This window comes from Thunnus albacares, chromosome 11, assembly GCF_914725855.1.
Source record: "Thunnus albacares chromosome 11, fThuAlb1.1, whole genome shotgun sequence".
Classification (NCBI taxonomy): Eukaryota; Metazoa; Chordata; class Actinopteri; order Scombriformes; family Scombridae; genus Thunnus; species Thunnus albacares.
In genome coordinates, this window is record NC_058116.1 from 32,147,809 (window position 1) to 32,168,202 (window position 20,394).

The following is a 20,394-nucleotide window of genomic DNA, read 5'->3' on the forward strand; positions in this document are numbered from 1 at the left end:
GATAATAATGATGACTGAATATATAAACTATTACATAATATTAATATTAATATTAATAATAAATCAAACAAACATGGAGTTGAACTTAAATGCTAAGGTGGATGAAGTTTACGTGTTTGTGATGATTAAAGAAAGAAAAGTTTAAAATATTAGGATTCATCACATTAAACACACATGTAGGAGGTTGAAGGGAAACTACAAGTCATCTAGTCCATGAAATCACAAATACTACAAAGTTAAAAGAAACATAAGAACATTAGATACACAACAATACTGTTACTGCAGTAAATCTACATCACATGTTTATACATGGGTTACTGACTCTATCTGCAGTTTCCTCTCACTTTCCTTTCACTGTTTCATGAGTCATGATCAACATAAATACAACAGCAAGCATCAACACACACACACACACACACACACACACACACACACACTCACAGTGAAAGTGAAAGTCACACTGATGGTTTCAGAGAAGCAGGTGGGTTTCTTATAAGTCACATGGTTTCTGAAAGTGGAAAAAAAAACTGATGATAAAAGGAGGAGGAACGTTTATACGACTCGTGTTTGTCTCCACTTTGCTGCTTCATTCTTCTTCTGCTGTCGTAGTTCTGCAACACAGTGGAACCAACAGGTTACTGACTCTATCTGCAGTTTCCTCTCACTTTCCTTTCACTGTTTCATGAGTCATGATCAACATAAATACAACAGCCAGCATCAACACACACACACACACACACACACACACACACACACACACACACACACACACACACTCATAGTGAAAGTGAAAGTCACACTGATGGTTTCAGAGAAGCTGGTGGGTTTCTTATAAGTACCATGGTTTCTGAAAGTGGAAAAAAAAACTGATGATAAAAGGAGGAGGAACGTTTAAACGACTCGTGTTTGTCTCCACTTTGCTGCTTCATTCTTCTTCTGCTGTCGTAGTTCTGCAGCACAGTGGAACCAACAGGTTACTGACTCTATCTGTTTCATGAGTCATGATCAACATAAATACAGCAGTCAGCATCAACACACACACACACACACACGCACACACACACACACACACACACACACACACACACACACACACACACACACACACACACACAGTGGATCAGAGAAGCTGGTGGGTTTCTTATAAGTCACATGGTTTCTGAAAGTGGAAAGTTGAGATTATTCAAACATTTGTTTCGTCATTAACAGGAAACTTTATTTTATTGATCACATGGACATACTGTGAATCTTTTATCACACTCTGAACATCACTGTTAGAGTTTGACCCAGTCTGAGTCGATACAATACTGAGTTAATGTTGTTCTGAGCCAGTTTTACTGTTATTTTTATTATTTACACAAACTAAAGCTTGTTATAATCTACTCTGTTTAAACTGACATGTCACAGTTTGTTATTGATTGTGAATAACTTGTGTCTCTTTTGAATCGTTTTGTAGAAACAATCAATCTGTGACAGTTTTTAGTTAAAGCTTGTTGTGTGTAACACTGGCTCACAGTAACAGATTGATAAAGTTAACCTGATGTTGTTGCTGCTGTATTGATCCAAACTGGATTAAACTTTAACCCAGTGATGTTCAGAGTGTATAAATCTGTACACAGGAGACAAAGTGTGTGTCACATATCATCTGATTCATTTATCACATATTTCACTGAGCTGAAGACTTGTTCATGTGTTTTTCTTCATATTGATGAACTGTGAGTGGAATTCATGCAGGTGTGATTCAGTGAGATGAATTTAGAGGCCACGTGCACATACCAAGTGTCACCTGCAGGTGGTACTGCAGCACTGTGATAAATACCTCAGTGGACCTGAGTCTGACTCTGATGTGATGCTTCAGGATGTAGAGTCTCTGTAGAGTGTCTGTAGAGAGTCTGTAGAGTGTCTGTAGAGTGTCTGTAGAGTGTCTGTAGAGAGTCTGTAAAGTATCTGTAGAGAGTCTGTAAAGTGTCTGTAGAAAGTCCGTAGAGTGTCTGTAGAATGTGTGTAAAGTGTCTGTAGAGAGTCTGTAAAGCATCTGTAGAGAGTTTGTAACGTGTCTGTAAAGTGTCTGTAGAGAGTCTGTAGAGTGTTTTTAAGAGTCTGTAGAGAGTCTGTAAAGCATCTGTAGAGAGTCTGTAAAGTGTCTGTAGAGAGTCTGTAAAGTGTCTGTAGAGAGTCTGTAAAGTGTCTGTAGAGAGTCTGTAGAGTGTCTGTAGAGAGTCTGTAGAGAATCTGTAAAGTGTCTGTAGAGTGTTTGTATAGAGTCTGTAAAGGATCTGTAGAGAGTCTGTAGAGTGTCTGTAGAGAATCTGTAAAGTGTCTGTAGAGTGTCTGTAGAGAGTCTGTAAAGTGTCTGTAGAGGGTCTGTAGAGAGTCTGTAAAGTGTCTGTAGAGTCTGTAGAAAGTTTGTAACGTGTCTGTAAAGAGTCTGTAGAGTATCTGAAGAGTGTCTGTAGAGAGTCTGTAGAGAGTCTGTAAAGTATCTGTAGAGTGTCTGTAAATTGTCTGTAGAGAGTCTGTAAAGTGTCTGTAGAGAGTCTGTAGAGAGTCTGTAGAATGTCTGTAAGAGTCTGTAGAGAGACTGTAAAGTGTCTGTAGAGTGTCTGTAGAGAGTCAGTAGAGATACTGTAGAATGTCTGTAAGAGTCTGTAGAGAGACTGTAAAGTGTCTGTAGAGTGTCTGTAGAGAGTCAGTAGAGATACTGTAGAATGTCTGTAAGAGTCTGTAGAGAGACTGTAAAGTGTCTGTAGAGTGTCTGTAGAGAGTCAGTAGAGATACTGTAGAATGTCTGTAAGAGTCTGTAGAGAGACTGTAAAGTGTCTGTAGAGAGTCTGTAGAGTCTGTAGAGAGTCTGTAGAGTGTCTGTAGAGAGTCTGTAGAGTCTGTAGAGAGTCTGTAGAAAGTCTGTAGAGAGTCTGTAAAGTGTCTGTAGAGAGTCTGTAGAGTCTGTAGAGAGTCTGTAGAAAGTCTGTAGAGAGTCTGTAGAGAGTCTGTAGAGTCTGTAGAGAGTCTGTAGAGTGTCTGTAAAGTGTCTGTAGAGAGTCTGTAGAGTCTGTAGAGAGTCTGTAAAGTGTCTGTAGAGAGTCTGTAGAGTCTGTAGAGAGTCTGTAGAGTCTGTAGAGAGTCTGTAGAGTGTCTGTAAAGTGTCTGTAGAGAGTCTGTAGAGTCTGTAGAGAGTCTGTAAAGTGTCTGTAGAGAGTCTGTAGAGAGTCTGTAGAGTGTCTGTAGAGAGTCTGTAGAGTGTCTGTAAAGTGTTTGTAGAGAGTCTGTAGAGAGTCTTTAAAGTGTCTGTAGAGAGTCTGTAGAGAGTCTGTAGAGTCTGTAGAGAGTCTGTAAAGTGTCTGTAGAGAGTCTGTAGAGAGTCTTCAGAGTGTTTGTAAGAGTCTGTAGAGTGTCTGTAGAGAGTCTGTAGAGAGTCTGTAGAGAGTCTGTAGAGTGTCTGTAGAGAGTCTGTAGAGAGTCTGTAGAGAGTCTGTAGAGTGTCTGTAGAGAGTCTTCAGAGTGTTTGTAAGAGTCTGTAGAGAGTCTGTAGAGTGTCTGTAGAGAGTCTGTAGAGAGTCTGTAGAGAGTCTGTAGAGTGTCTGTAGAGTGTCTGTAGAGAGTCTGTAAAGTATCTGTAGAGAGTCTGTAAAGTGTCTGTAGAAAGTCCGTAGAGTGTCTGTAGAATGTGTGTAAAGTGTCTGTAGAGAGTCTGTAAAGCATCTGTAGAGAGTTTGTAACGTGTCTGTAAAGTGTCTGTAGAGAGTCTGTAGAGAGTCTGTAAAGTGTCTGTAGAGGGTCTGTAGAGAGTCTGTAAAGTGTCTGTAGAGTCTGTAGAAAGTTTGTAACGTGTCTGTAAAGAGTCTGTAGAGTATCTGAAGAGTGTCTGTAGAGAGTCTGTAGAGAGTCTGTAAAGTATCTGTAGAGTGTCTGTAAATTGTCTGTAGAGAGTCTGTAAAGTGTCTGTAGAGAGTCTGTAGAGAGTCTGTAGAATGTCTGTAAGAGTCTGTAGAGAGACTGTAAAGTGTCTGTAGAGTGTCTGTAGAGAGTCAGTAGAGAGTCTGTAGAATGTCTGTAAGAGTCTGTAGAGAGACTGTAAAGTGTCTGTAGAGAGTCTGTAGAGAGTCTTTAAAGTGTCTGTAGAGAGTCTGTAGAGTCTGTAGAGAGTCTGTAGAAAGTCTGTAGAGTGTCTGTAGAGAGTCTGTAGAGTCTGTAGAGAGTCTGTAGAAAGTCTGTAGAGAGTCTGTAAAGTGTCTGTAGAGAGTCTGTAGAGTCTGTAGAGAGTCTGTGGAAAGTCTGTAGAGAGTCTGTAAAGTGTCTGTAGAGAGTCTGTAGAGTCTGTAGAGAGTCTGTAGAGTGTCTGTAAAGTGTCTGTAGAGAGTCTGTAGAGTCTGTAGAGAGTCTGTAAAGTGTCTGTAGAGAGTCTGTAGAGTCTGTAGAGAGTCTGTAGAGTCTGTAGAGAGTCTGTAGAGTGTCTGTAAAGTGTCTGTAGAGAGTCTGTAGAGTCTGTAGAGAGTCTGTAAAGTGTCTGTAGAGAGTCTGTAGAGTCTGTAGAGAGTCTGTAGAGTGTCTGTAAAGTGTCTGTAAAGTGTTTGTAGAGAGTCTGTAGAGAGTCTTTAAAGTGTCTGTAGAGAGTCTGTAGAGAGTCTGTAGAGTGTCTGTAGAGAGTCTGTAGAGTGTCTGTAGAGAGTCTGTAGAGAGTCTTCAGAGTGTTTGTAAGAGTCTGTAGAGTGTCTGTAGAGAGTCTGTAGAGAGTCTGTAGAGAGTCTGTAGAGTGTCTGTAGAGAGTCTGTAGAGAGTCTGTAGAGTGTCTGTAGAGAGTCTTCAGAGTGTTTGTAAGAGTCTGTAGAGAGTCTGTAGAGTGTCTGTAGAGAGTCTGTAGAGAGTCTGTAGAGAGTCTGTAGAGTGTCTGTAGAGTGTCTGTAGAGAGTCTGTAAAGTATCTGTAGAGAGTCTGTAAAGTGTCTGTAGAAAGTCCGTAGAGTGTCTGTAGAATGTGTGTAAAGTGTCTGTAGAGAGTCTGTAAAGCATCTGTAGAGAGTTTGTAACGTGTCTGTAAAGTGTCTGTAGAGAGTCTGTAGAGTGTTTTTAAGAGTCTGTAGAGAGTCTGTAAAGCATCTGTAGAGAGTCTGTAAAGTGTCTGTAGAGAGTCTGTAAAGTGTCTGTAGAGAGTCTGTAAAGTGTCTGTAGAGAGTCTGTAGAGTGTCTGTAGAGAGTCTGTAGAGAATCTGTAAAGTGTCTGTAGAGTGTTTGTATAGAGTCTGTAAAGGATCTGTAGAGAGTCTGTAGAGTGTCTGTAGAGAATCTGTAAAGTGTCTGTAGAGTGTCTGTAGAGAGTCTGTAAAGTGTCTGTAGAGGGTCTGTAGAGAGTCTGTAAAGTGTCTGTAGAGTCTGTAGAAAGTTTGTAACGTGTCTGTAAAGAGTCTGTAGAGTATCTGAAGAGTGTCTGTAGAGAGTCTGTAGAGAGTCTGTAAAGTATCTGTAGAGTGTCTGTAAATTGTCTGTAGAGAGTCTGTAAAGTGTCTGTAGAGAGTCTGTAGAGAGTCTGTAGAATGTCTGTAAGAGTCTGTAGAGAGACTGTAAAGTGTCTGTAGAGTGTCTGTAGAGAGTCAGTAGAGAGTCTGTAGAATGTCTGTAAGAGTCTGTAGAGAGACTGTAAAGTGTCTGTAGAGAGTCTGTAGAGAGTCTTTAAAGTGTCTGTAGAGAGTCTGTAGAGAGTCTGTAGAGAGTCTGTAGAGAGTCTGTAGAGTGTCTGTAGAGAGTCTGTAGAGTCTGTAGAGAGTCTGTAGAAAGTCTGTAGAGAGTCTGTAAAGTGTCTGTAGAGAGTCTGTAGAGTCTGTAGAGAGTCTGTAGAAAGTCTGTAGAGAGTCTGTAAAGTGTCTGTACAGAGTCTGTAGAGTCTGTAGAGAGTCTGTAGAGTGTCTGTAAAGTGTCTGTAGAGAGTCTGTAGAGTCTGTAGAGAGTCTGTAAAGTGTCTGTAGAGAGTCTGTAGAGAGTCTGTAGAGTGTCTGTAGAGAGTCTGTAGAGAGTCTGTAGAGTGTCTGTAAAGTGTTTGTAGAGAGTCTGTAGAGAGTCTTTAAAGTGTCTGTAGAGAGTCTGTAGAGAGTCTGTAGAGTCTGTAGAGAGTCTGTAAAGTGTCTGTAGAGAGTCTGTAGAGAGTCTTCAGAGTGTTTGTAAGAGTCTGTAGAGAGTCTGTAGAGTGTCTGTAGAGAGTCTGTAGAGAGTCTGTAGAGTGTCTGTAGAGAGTCTGTAGAGAGTCTGTAGAGTGTCTGTAAAGTGTTTGTAGAGTCTTCAGAGTGTTTGTAAGAGTCTGTAGAGAGTCTGTAGAGAGTCTGTAGAGAGTCTGTAGAGTGTCTGTAGAGAGTCTGTAGAGAGTCTGTTAAGTGTCTGTAGAGTCTGTAGAGAGTCTGTAGAGAGTCTGTAGAGAGTCTGTAAAGTGTCTGTAGAGTCTGTAGAGAGTCTGTAGAATTGTAGAAATAGCATGTTAAAAAGTTACTTTAGTGCCCCCTTTGGACAAAATGTGTATGTACCAAGTTTGGTGAAGATTGGATGAAATATGTGCCAACAGAAGCAAAACACATGTTAATTTAAAAAAAACAAAATGGCGGAAAAAATGTATAGGCGCAAATGGGCGTGGCCTATATCAATCTACTCAGCATAATCCAAGGAAGATGTTCACCAAATATTTTTTTGATAGGTCTTATCGTTCATGAGTTATTAGCCAAAACGCATAACATTCAATTACTGACCACATGGTGGTGTGTAGATGTCCTTAAAGAGCTGAACATTTTGATATGTGAATGGTTTCTGTCGTTTAAAGTATAGAGGAGTTGAAAGCTTTCAAAAAACGTACGGAAGAATAAGAAAAAAAACAAGAATAATAAACAAAGATTTGGATAACAAAAGTGTGAATGCTTTCAGCACACTAATAAATAGAGTAACACAGACTGTCTATGTGTGTGTGTGTGTGTGTCTGTGGGTATGTACCTGACTTCCACTGGGAATCTTCTAAACTGGTAGATTTCTTGTAAACGACATGGTTAATGAAAGTGAAAGTAAAGACAAAGTGAGGGCGGGAGGCTGCTTTATAAAAGAGCCAGTTTCTCTTTCAGCAGCACCACTTGCTGTTCGTCTCTGCTGCAGCATCTCAACAGGAACAGTAAAGGTATGAATCTTTCTATTATGTTTACTGTCAGATTATTTCAGTGATTGAATGAATGTAAAATAATATTTTATGTGTATAGTAGTTTTAAATATGATACATTTCAGAATTGATCAACACGATCAAAATGCAACAAAAGTATATTTTTTAATTTTTATTTAGGTTTTAATAGGTTTTGTTTTTAAGTACACTGTCAATTTTCTTTCTCCTACTAGTCACTTTGTGTTCTCAGAACCTCTCAGCAAATTTGTTCACTTGACGTTTTACTACTTTTATTAGTTAAGTTTGTAAACTAATAAACTCTGTAACTGTGGTGTCTGCTTCATGTGTGTGAGTGATAAAAAGGCTTCAGTCCAGGCTTTCTTTGGAGTTGATGCTAATTTACCTCCTTTTTGTCCTTTTAAAAGGATTTTTTTGTCTACACATTAATGTCAAATTTATGTAGCACCTTTTCATACAAATGTGCTTCAAAGTGTTTTACGTTGAATGAAGAAAATCTATTCATAAAGAAAAGGAAACTATGGAAAACAGGTTTCCAGAGAAGAAGAAGCAGTAAAACAGCAGGCTTGAATATTCATCCTTCACTTACAGTAAAAATGCATCAGACACAGGGATTTAGAACAGAATGGCTTGATTATCTCTGGAAAAAGGTACAAAACAATTGCAATGAACACTAGACTGCACCTAGAATCAGTTAAAACACCCACAGAACCTTCACCAGCACCAACACAATATGTTCTTATGAATGGATTATAAACTGGATGTTAAATAACACTATTAATAAGAGAAAACAACCACATGGAGCAACAATTAACTATTTCTGTTAATCTGTTCTAACCAATTCTAACTATTTATACATTACTTTCAGCTAATGATTTCAACTATTTATTTACATTACAGTTACTATTTCAGTTCTTTATACATTACTTTTAGCTGAATGAATTTTATTTTGCTGATGACACACAATAAGACAAAATACAATCACAATCTTGTATTATTGCATGCGTGTATATAGGCCAAATATATTTACAGGATATGTAGCCTTTATATATGTATCAGAGAGAGACTCTGTTCACTTGTAATTTTCACTTTCACTGTATTTATAATTTATAATATAATTATATTTATAATTGATGTTTTCCATATATTTCTCACTTTCCAGCCATGGGAGACACATCTTCAAAGCCATCACCCTCTCCACGTAAGCTACGAAACCACCTGCACAACACAGTTCACACTTTATTCATGATACTAAACTATTACATGATGCAGCAGTGGAAGCAGTAGACACATTTCATGTGTTACATGTATTTGTAGTTTTGCCTTTACTGTATCACTCTCTTAGTTTTATTTTCTTCTATTTTAATAGAATATACACTGTAAAAACTGTTACTTAGATCTAACTCAAAAAAATGAGGCAACATTTTCCAAGCACTTTTTGCTAGTTTAGTGAACTTTGTGTTTTTTTTAAGTTGAGAAAACTCAGTAATAAAATTTTAGCATAAAGTAAAATTTTTAAGTAGTCTTAAAAAAAAAGAAATTTTGTCCAACCATTGTAAACATAGACAGCATTTTAAACACCATCCAACTTCATTAAATTAAGTGGCATTTAAAAGAAAAAATGTTTCTATTAGGGCTGTAGCAGATCACAGATGACCCACTGGCCTCTACTGACCCCCACTAGGTCTAAGTATCAGGGAATTTGTGACAGTGTCTTCTTACTACATTTTTAAACTAAAATGTTAAACAAGTAACAAACTCCTTTTCATCATTAATCCACTGCATGGGGTGCATAACGTTAGTGAGTGAGCTGTACTTCACAGCATTTCACATTCAACTATCCCAGGATTCCTGCTAACTAGCCGCATGCAGCTAACTCTATCCATCCACACATGGAAAATGCCCGTTCAGTCAGCCCACATAAAATTACACTGATCTGAACCTGACTTCATGAGCAAACCCAAAACAGACCCAACCTTACTTTTTAACAATACTAACATAGTAGTCAGAAATGAGGTCCTGTCCACTCTCAATTGATTGATTGTTATTTTGGACATTGAGGAATTGCATATAATTAGCAATGTTTCAATGTTATGCGATCCAATATTCCTTTCTGTTTATCCGTTCTAACCAATTCTAACTATTAATACATTACTTTCAGCTAATGATTTCAACTATTTATTTACATTACTGTTAGTTACTATTTCAGCTCTTTATACATTACTTTTAGCTGAATGAATTTTATTTTGCTGATGACACACAATAAGACAAAATACAATCACAATCTTGTATTATTGCATGCGTGTATATAGGCCAAATATATTTACAGGATATGTAGCCTTTATATATGTATCAAAGAGAGACTCTGTTTACTTGTAATTTTCACTTTCACTGTATTTATTATTTATAATATAACTATTTATAATTGATGTGTTCCATATATTTCTCACTTTCCAGGCTCACCTTCAAAGCCATCACCCCCTCCACGTAAGCTATGAAACCACCTGCACAACACAGTTCAAACTTTATTCATGATACTAAACTATTATATGATGCAGCAGTGGAAGCAGTAGACACATTTCATGTGTTACATGTATTTGTAGTTTTGCCTTTACTGTATCACTCTTAGTTTTATTTTCTTCTATTTTAATAGAATATACACTGTAAAAACTGTTACTTAGATCTAACTAAAAAAAAATGAGGCAACATTTTCCAAGCACTTTTTGCTAGTTTAGTGAACTTTGTGTTTTTTTTTAAGTTGAGAAAACTCAGTAATAAAATTTTAGCATGAAGTAAAATTTTTAAGTAGTCTTAAAAAAAAAGAAATTTTGTTCAACCATTGTAAACATAGACAGCATTTTAACTACATCCAACTTCATTAAATTAAGTGGCATTTAAAAGAACTTTTTTTTTTTAACTTTCATTTTACTTATTTTCAAAAAAATATTTACAAATGCTTCCTCTCTGATTTTAAAACACAATCTACTTAAAATAATTAGCTATCATTGACATAAATTTATCAAAGACAAGAGTGGTATTGTTTTAGAACATTTATTGAGCTGCCAATGCAACCACATAGCAAAACGTTTCAACATGAAAAATAATATTTTTTCATTTAAAATTTAACAGTAAGCTGTCAACATTGTAGAACTTGGGACTTCAGCTTATGAACAGCTTGGAAGAATATCTTAAATATATGTTTAAACATTTTAACATTAGCTTAAGTTCAGCATTACATTAAACTTGGACTTGTATCTTTTATCTTAGTATAAAGCAGTATAAACTAGTCAATATTACTGCAGGAATAATCCCATTCATCCAGGTCATGAAAAAGGAATAACATTATTACACAGAAACAACAGTCCAGGCACTTGTTTTGGGCCCAGTCAAAAAAAGTCCTTTAAAGGCTTTCAATGTTTGAAAGAAAAGTGGAGATTTATATACATCATTCTGTAGAAATCACACTAATCAGGCTCAGAATAATATGTGGCATTCTCAAACTGGAGAACATATTTCACTGTGCAGGCCAGACATTTGTTTTGGGTCCGGTTCCACAAAAGGGCCTTGAAAGGCCAACAAAGTGTTGAAGGAAACTGGAGATTCAGGTACATCAATCTGAAGAAACAAACTTACCTACCTGGACTCATAAAAATATAACATTATTGAACAACAACAATAAAACAGCCAGTATGGCAGCAATCACATTTGACTGTCTATGCTAGAAGCTTGTTTTTAAGGCTCATGAACCTGGGGGATGGTTTTGGGCACAGAGTGTCAAGTCCAACAAACAGTCTTTGAAAGACCTCAAAGGTTTTGTGAAGTCTCACTGGGTACTGAAGATTCAGGGCATATGTCACCCCGAGGAGAAGGCAGCATCCTCTGGCCAGATTGTTGAGAGATTTCAGCACAGGGATTCCCGCGATCATGATTCTCACTGCATCTGGCTCATGGCAAACATAGATCCTCACACTGTGTTTTCAGGTCTTCATGTGCACTGGTCTCTGCTATTCCCTGTGCAACAAGAACAGAAATTAAGAAATTGTTTCATACAAATAAAGAGAAGTTATGAGTTTCGAATCAGATGCTGATAGATAGAGAGCTCTAGATGGATAACAATGTTTCCCGCAGCACGTTATATTTAAGGCGGCTGCCTTGACAACACACGCCTCCCGCCTTAACTACGTAATAATTTTAAAAAAGAATGCTCCTATATATTGGTGCAACGGAACAGCATCACCTTCTATTAGGGCTGTAGCAGATCACAGATGACCCACTGGCCTCTACTGACCCCCACTAGGCCTAAGTATCAGGGAATTTGTGACAGTGTCTTCTTACTACATCTTTGAACTAAAATGTTAAACAAGTAACAAACTCCTTTTCATCATTAATCCACTGCATGGGGTGCATAACGTTAGTGAGTGAGCTGTACTTCACAGCATTTCACATTCAACTATCCCAGGATTCCTGCTAACTAGCCGCATGTGGCTAACTCTATCCATCTACACATGGAAAATGCCCGTTCAGTCAGCCCACATAATAGTAGTCAGAAATGAGGTCCTGTCCACTCTCAATTGATTGATTGTTATTTTGGACATTGAGGAAGTGCATATAATTGGCAATGTTTCAATGTTATGCGATCCAATATTCCTCCAGTATCTACAAATGAAAGAACTCAAGATGACCATATGAAAATATTCTACAAAATATTTACATTTTGTAAAAATTCATCCCAGTCACAGTCATTAAAGTGATAGTTATTATTATCATTAGTTATTTGAAGTAACATATCAGGAACTTACTTAATCAGTGTTTAACCTGCAGCAGACAGCACTCAGCGCTGTAGGAGCAGAGCGGGAACACAGAAGAAAAGCGATGCACTGTGGAGCATGGGGACAGAAACACAACAAAAAACATTTTAGCACCTGACATCAATCCCACGCAGGTCCGTGTGTGCGTGCGTGAGAGAGAGTGAGCGGGACAGAGCAGAGCAGAATGTGTGTGTAAGACGCTACAATTATGTGCCGGCCGGAGAGCCCCTAACCCCTGTGTGTAACAGACTACAATTAATAGCATATTGCAGCTCAAAATCACACCCATAAATAAACAAACAACCCTTAACATGTGCAACACAAGGTACACAAGCATATATACATTTTTAATACCAACTGAACATCACAGCAACCTCAGTCAAAGTCACATAAAAGAGCTAAGTAACTAGCGGCTAATCGTTATCATTCTAATCGCTAACTTGCTAGCTCACATCTAAAACAAAAACAGAATGAACCTGACATAATTAGTGCATTCACACTCACATATTAAGGATGCACACAGTCCAGCACACAACACAGGCCACTTATGACTGACAGACTGGCTGCAACACACTCGGGTAACTAAACGTTACTACACAGGGATGCACTCAGGTGATGGCGGGCTGAGCAGTTGCATTAGACACAAAGCCTTTCATAGGACTGACTCCGCCTTCTTACAGACATGGCGGCGGTGTCAATTAATTATAAACTTATAAATAAAAAGGATATGTCATTTGTTGTAAAATTTAACACATAGAAGCCATATTTTACTAAAAATCAGCATTTTGACGGTACGTTAACTGTTTGAGCTTAGTGTGCATTTTGAAACACCTTATGGCATCGCAAGGAGGAAAACGTACACTTAAGCATGACATAGAGCAATACAATCACGGGTGAAAACATTTAACTTTAAGCAAGAAAATGATTTCTTACAAGTTGTGTAGTTTGTCGATGAAAAAGCCAGGCAGGTACTCTTGCAGCCTTGTGGGAGAACAAGTTCAGACTTGCTCAGACCGGTTCCATTGGGCGGGTCCTGAGGATTTACTTATTCAGTAAGTCCTTAAACTAAGTTTTGTGAAATCAGTTTATTGTAAAGTAACAGGAAATCAAATTTATGACAGAAAATTATAAGTTACTTAAACAGTCACACTTTTTACTTTTCTGTAAGTAAAAGAAGACAAAATCAATTTATTGTAAAAAAATATACATTTTATAATTAAGTCACATGGACATTGCCACTGAAGGGCTTTTTACAGTGTATGTTTACTGTAACTAAATTCCACTGTTAAGCTAAAAACTATATCAGTTTAGTTTGATTTAAAGAACAACAAGTAAACAACAAGTAAATAAATACTTCTATCACTATTACTACTCTTGCTACAGTTTAACCAAACATCATTGTCATAATTCTGTAATATTCATTTTTACCAGATATCTTTACCAAACTTTTTATGATTTTTATTCTTCTATTATCTAAAGTATTGCTTCTGCTTCACTTTCACAGCACCACCACCTTCTCCCAGTAAGTTATGAAATTTATTTTACAACATCCACAACACATTAATTCTGAGTATTATTTACATGTTGACGCATGATTCTGATGAATTTACTCTTTCAAAATCCTAATTATATTTACTGTTTGATGCCTTTATGTTATTTTCTTGTCAGCTTTTAGAGATCCGTGGAGAAAAATATCTTGGGGGTGAGTAGATATAAATTTGATGCTGTAGCCTTCATTTGTGCCTCTGCTGCTCAACACCAACCTGTCTGACAGTTTATCTGTTTGTCAGGCCAGAATTTTATTTTGGTTTATGACCAAATACCTGTGAAACTAATGGCGTCCCATCACCCTCAGCTGTGTTGCTAATGAGCAAATGCTACAATGCTAACAAGCTAATCTAACAGTAAACATTATACCTGCTGAAATTAGCATGTTAGCTAAAAGTTATGTATAACCAGTTGAAATAGTTTGATAGAATCATGCGTTAACAGTTTAAATAGTTAACTAAAAATAATGGATGAATAGTTGAAATAATTAGCTATAAGTATAATGTAACCATTGTTACTGTGAACACGGTACAATGCTAAGTACAACCTCACTGCTAGCATGGCTGTTGACTCTTACACTGTGTCTGAAATCTCTCCTTATTTTCTACATAGTGCACTACTGTTTATTTACCCTCCACCATTTTATTTGTATGTCTGAACTGTGGCATGTACACTACTTTCTTCTAATAGTCCCACAGTGTGATGCACTGCATTTTATAGATGTGATAATTACTGTTGTGTCACCCAATCAGTCATAACATTCATCTAAAATGTATTTATTTTTATTTGTTTATTTTATTTAAAAAGGGACAATGTACAAGTTGAACATGTACAAAGTTATACAAAAAAGAACACACAAGACACAAAATAGAAAACTCACACAAACACAATAGCACATCACAAATGTGATAAAGCAAGTCAGGAAGACAATAACATAGAATATCACAGTCAGTGAGTACAGAGCTGAGCAGCTTTTAACAGATTTTTTAACTTGGTTCTGAAAGTAAAGCTGCAGCTCCTCACGTTGTCAGGCAGCGTGTTCCACTGATTTGTTACAGAGAAAGCTGATTGCCAAAATGCAGTGCGGTGAAATGGTGCAATCTCCTATCTGGAGGATCTAATAGAATTTACTGAGCAAGTGTACACAAAGTCATGTAGTGGAGGAGGGGCCAAACCATAAACCAGGCACTAATTTGACAATAATCTAAAATTATCAAAGCTCAGTAAATATTATTTCTCCAGGACCCGCCAGTGATGGAAATGTATTGGCTTTGTGTCCAGAGTTAGAGAAGAATCTCAATTTACGGCTCATTGTTTAGTGAACTGCTGAGTGACTGTTATATAGGGAGTAGTCAATGAATGTATGACGGAGTGATTTTGGACACCACCTTGTAAAAACTGATATGAACGTTTTATGCATTTAATCTAAAATCCAATTCAACAATTTTTTACACAGAGACAAAGAGAGAGATCTGCAGTATGTGAGGAATTATCAACCTGAAAACACTGACGTCAAACATCTCAGGATCTTGCTTTACGGGCCAGTCGGTGCTGGAAAGTCCAGCTTCATCAGTTCTGTCGTCAGCACCGTGAGAGGCAGGCTGAGCGTTACAGCTGAAGCCAGTGCAACCATCAGTAACACAAGTCACTCCAAAAAAGTACGTAAACTAGTCCAGAACAAATCTTTTTCTTCCTCTACTAATTCGTCTTCACCTCCTTTCACTCTGATTTGATGTTTTTGACACTTGAGATTTGACACACTTGCCTCATCTCCGTCTGGTGTTACTATTTGTGATGTTACCTTCCACATATGATCAACTTTTCAAAGCAAAAGTATTGCAGTGAGATGTTTCAATGCTTCATTTGCCAAAAATCATGTGACTACCTCAGACGAGGCCTCGTTACATCAGGAGGTGTTTTGCTGGTTTTGGATACAGGATGTGCTTCTCAGTCTGTCACAGTATTTAAAAACAGAGCTGTAGACTCAGTTTAAAGGGGATCAGTTCTAATAGTGTAGACTTTATAGAACAAAACAATGAAAGCAGTAAGGCCATTTATATTCTAACTGTTTCATCCTTCCATACAAAGACAATATCAATAATTACTCAGCTGATGTCAGTATTTTACTGTATCAATACTTCAAACCAGATATTTTCTAACGTAGATGTTAATCTTTGGCAGATGATTCAACCAGGAGAGTTTCATGCTGATCCAACCCACAATTCTCTGCAAATTACAAACAAAGACACTAGTTAAAGGATGGCACCATTGTCATAAATCCTGCACATTTCCATGTTTCTTTCAGTATGAGACTCACAGAATCCAGAAAGAAAGCAGAGGAAACTTCTACCCTTTTGTATTCAATGACATCATGGGTCTGGAGGAAGGGACTGGATGTGGAGTCAGAGTGGAAGACATCAAACTGGCCTTGAAGGGACACGTGAAGGAGGGATACAAGGTACAACTGTAACACTTGATTCAGTCAAACACGTTAGTTTTGTATGGCAGCATAGTGCTGACACCATGACAAGAAATATCTGCTCAGTTTCTTGTTATAACAAGAAACTTTTCATGTTATTTTGAGATATTTTCTCATTATTAGTAGATGCCAAATTATTCAGTTTTTACAAGAAATCTTCTTGTAATAACAACATATCACTTTGTTATCTCACAAAATGAACGTATCTCATTAAATCAAACTTCTCGTTATAACATGATAAGTTGGTTAGTTATAACAAGAAACTTCCATATGTCATTATGGTTTGAATAAGATTTATGTCATGTATTTAGTATCTAGTAAAAATAAATATAAAAAATATAAAATATCTCTGAATAACATGAAAAATATCTTGTTATAATAAATATTTCACTAATTTTAATAAAAGTCTGAATACTTGTAATACTGAATTTTATTTATCTTTTAAAGCTATTTATTAGTTAATTTTTTTTTAACTAAAAATAGATTTGTATACTTCTCCCATTTGTTCAGTAGATATGAACCTTTTTTGTAGACTTTGTTGACATTGTTGCATCATTGTTTATATGGACTTTTATATTATTTTACAGTTCAATCCTGCATCTCCATTGTCAGACCGTGATCCTGGATACATCTCCTCACCGTCTGCAGATGACAAAGTTCATCTTCTGGTTTGTGTCTGTTCTGCTAATGCATCAGAGATTAAGGACTCTGTTATGCAGAAGATGAAGGAAATCAGAGAAGCAGCCAGTGACTTGGGTAAGAGCAGTGCTTTAGAGAAGAGTATCAGCCAATGAAACACATCTGTTATAATAAGGTTTCAGGTACACTGCTCACAGTAAAGCTGAGTGTTCATGAATCTGCTTCAATCAGTGAACTCATGCAGAACTAATGATGATGTGAATGTTGAGTACGTACAGACTGCAGCTCAGCTGATACTGCAGTTATGACACTGATGTAAATATAGAAATATTAGCATTTAAAACAATCTGATAATGATGTAATATATCTAATTTAATATATGTATATAAACATTTTTGATATGAATTAATTATTTTAACTAATTAATTAATTGATATTTATCCCTTAAATTTGGTTAGAGTCCAGTTTCTGACTGAAATATCTCAATAACTATTGGATGAATATTGTACAGATATTCATGATCCTCTCAGGATGAATCTAATCTCTTCACTGATCCTCTGACTTTTCACCCAGTGACATCATCCGCTCAAAATTTAAATTTGTCCGAAACATACAAACTGCTAATTATCAAATGTTAGCATGCTAACGTTAAGATGGTGAACATGGTGAGCATTATACCTGCTAAACATCAACATATTAGCATTTAGCTAAAAGAATGTCAGTACAGTACCTAAGTTACAGCCACACAGAGCAGCTCGCAGGGCTCTAGACTCTTATGAACATATTTACTGAGGATTCTCAGCTCCTCTTTTAGGCGCTAAACAGCTGAACTGTGATTCTCCTTATTTACTGACCATACTGAGGTTTTGTGTCAGTTAAATGGAAGAAAAGTGGAACCGCTGAACATTCAAAGTTCAGCAGCAGAAATCACTTTTCACTCCATTCTTGTCCAGACATACAAGTGAGTCTGATTCTCATCACTTTCTGCAAATCAGATGACGTGCAGCTTATTTTAAATATCCTACTACGTCAAAACATTGTGACAACACAAATGTTTGTGATTACGGGCCCTATTTTAACGATCTAAAGCGCACGGTCTGAACTGCATGGTGCAAATGCACTTAGTTTGTGTCCAAATCCACTTTTGCTATTTTAACGGTGGAAAAATGGTCGCTGCGCCAGGCGCACGGTTCAAAGGGGTTGTCCATAGTCTCCTAATTAATCATGGGTGTGTTTTCAGCGTAACATGCAATAAACCAATCACAGTGTCATCTCCCATTCCCTTTAAGAGCCAGGTGTGCTTGCACCTTGGCGGATTGCTATTATAACGGCGCATTTGCCGAGTAGCAAGAAGGAGCGCTTCTCTGCAGAGGAAACGGATCTCCTCGTGCGCAAAGGGAAAGTGCGCGATCCATAGCGAGCACACTGCTGCTCCTGGACCCTCCCGTGGTCCCAGACCACCAGTTTAAGATCCTGTTCATTCATTTGTTGCAAATTTGTCTTCGTTTGGTTTTTGAAAAGGTTTATTATTTCAATTACAGCTTTGGATTCTTTAAAATCGTTTTGTTCAGTCAGGGAGTATCAGGTCAAATCAGCAGGTTTTAATTGTTGAAAGTATAGAAACTTGATCACTGTAACCTCAAAAATGTTAAAGAATATTTGTTAAATATTGTTCAAAAATTAAAGAATTAATTTTAATCATGTAAAGAATCATCAACACAGTTATCAGGACTTGATGAGCTCTCCAAGGTGCTGATCCTGCTGCTGGCAGCAGCTAGAAGCTGTGCAGATTTATTTCCTTCGTTAGTTTAATCATTGTTTTCACCTCATTTATTTCCTCACGTCATCATGTACTGATGCAGCAGGAAAGTCGATCTGTGTCTGTTGTCCGTCTGTTTAAATACCTACATGATTACACGATTTGGTCAAATAATTCAACAATTTAATCCATCATTACTGCGATTAGTTAATTCTGATGAATATTATAACTGAGCATTATGACATGTATTTTTAAAAATATATTAATATACACAATAATAATCTTTCACATTGTAATCCTTTTATTTGTTACCTTGTGCATGTTTGTGCGCTGCTGCGTGTCCTGTGTGTGTAACAAGCAGAGTGTATGTGGTGCAGCCGCCTGTGTAGGTGCATATTACTGTCCTGATAACGCTCCTTAAAATAACAGTGAAACACTGCGCCATTGACTTTAGACCAGGTTTTTGTTGGTCAATAGTGCAATCGCTCTCTGCTGCCTCAAGATAGCAATACGCCAACAATGCGCCTGACCACACCTTACATTTAGACCAACACGCCCATGGGCGCACTGATGGGCGCACTGATGGACGCACTGATGGACGCACTGATGGGCGCACTGATGGGCGCAAGTGCCGTTGCTATTTTAACAACGTGGGCACTGGACGGGAAAATGACAACTGCGTCTGTCTTAAAATAGCAAAGAGACTTGCGCTGCACGTAGCGCCGCTCTGCACCGGGCGTAAGATAGGACCCTTAGTGCTTAGTAAATATCCTCCTCAGTCTTGCTCCCCTATAAATTCATTTTCAGCACATAGTAATATAGAATATGCATAAATTATAAAATAGAATTAAATTAATATAGTTCTGCAATAGTTTAAGCTAAAATAAAATATTAATGCCAAAATGAATATTTATTCCAGAAAGTTTACATTGTGGAACAATAAGTTACAGCTAATTTTTGTTTGTGTCTTTTTGTTGGTATTGGTAAACTGTTGTTTCTTCAGTATTTTATATATTTTGTGCTGGTTTGTGAACACCACAGCTTTAATCTGTATTTATCTGTCTTCTTAATGTGAAGTGGTCTAGTCTGCATTTCTTAGGTTTGTGGTTTACAATGTTTAACATGCAGTTCTAATGTTTTTTTAAACCTGAATGAACTGTGAAAGTTAACTGACGTCAGGTTACTAAATGCATCTCTCTGTCGACAGGGATTCCTCAAGTGGCGATTGTCACCAAAGTTGATGAAGCCTGTGATGAAACTCAAAAGGATCTAAAGAATGTCTACAAGAGCAAATACCTGAAGAAAAAGGTGAGTTTCTGTCAGTTTTGTCACAGAAATGTAAAGTAAGTTCATTATTTTTATAATGTGAGCTCACTGTAGATGAATTATTGTTTCTTTAAAACTTAGATCACAGACTTCAGCGCTAGGCTGGGTATTCCACTCAACTGCATCTTTGCTGTGAAGAACTACAGCTCAGAAACCTACCTGGATGAGGATGTTAACACACTGATGCTGAACGCACTGAGACTGATGATTGACTTTGGAGATGACTTCATTAACAAAGTGTAAGCCTACTTTCTGCTGAGATACATGGTCATCATACCATTATCATTGATTATCATTAATGATGATCGGCTTAATACCAGTATGATGGAGAATGGTTTAGTATTATTGTGTTAATACACATTCATGTTGAGATCATCAATAAGGAGGTATTAGTCTGTGCTTATTTGCTTTTTATTATCCTAATGTGTAGTTGATTTGTTTGCCTTTCCTTCCCTTTCATAAAGTCGCTCCACTCAAAAACATTTTTCTTCTTGTTCCTTCAGTTGGATGTTTGTTCTCTTCTCTTTGTAGAATCATGTGCAGAGTTTGTTTTCATTCTTCTGCTGAAAGTTTCTCTGAAATCATTTAAAATCAGATATTCAGATGTGGTCCTATGAGCAGGATTTGTGACATCACAACTAGTTTGGAAGCCAATCCTGGTCCAATATTCAATTCACACAAATGTGATGTGATTT

The 20,394-nt window shown here is 37.2% G+C and overlaps 1 protein-coding gene across 1 annotated transcript; it reads left to right on the plus strand.

Moving 5' to 3' along the window:
• Window positions 1-7,094: 7,094 nt before the first annotated feature.
• Window positions 7,095-20,164, plus strand: LOC122991918 (interferon-induced protein 44-like). The gene is made up of 10 exons (XM_044365396.1): window positions 7,095-7,143; window positions 8,303-8,341; window positions 9,598-9,627; window positions 13,453-13,470; window positions 13,617-13,650; window positions 14,953-15,154; window positions 15,802-15,954; window positions 16,563-16,731; window positions 19,581-19,681; window positions 19,781-20,164. Exons 2-10 carry the CDS (start codon window positions 8,305-8,307, stop codon window positions 19,940-19,942), a joined length of 906 nt encoding a protein of 301 aa, XP_044221331.1. The 5' UTR covers window positions 7,095-7,143; window positions 8,303-8,304; the 3' UTR covers window positions 19,943-20,164.
• Window positions 20,165-20,394: the final 230 nt, after the last annotated feature.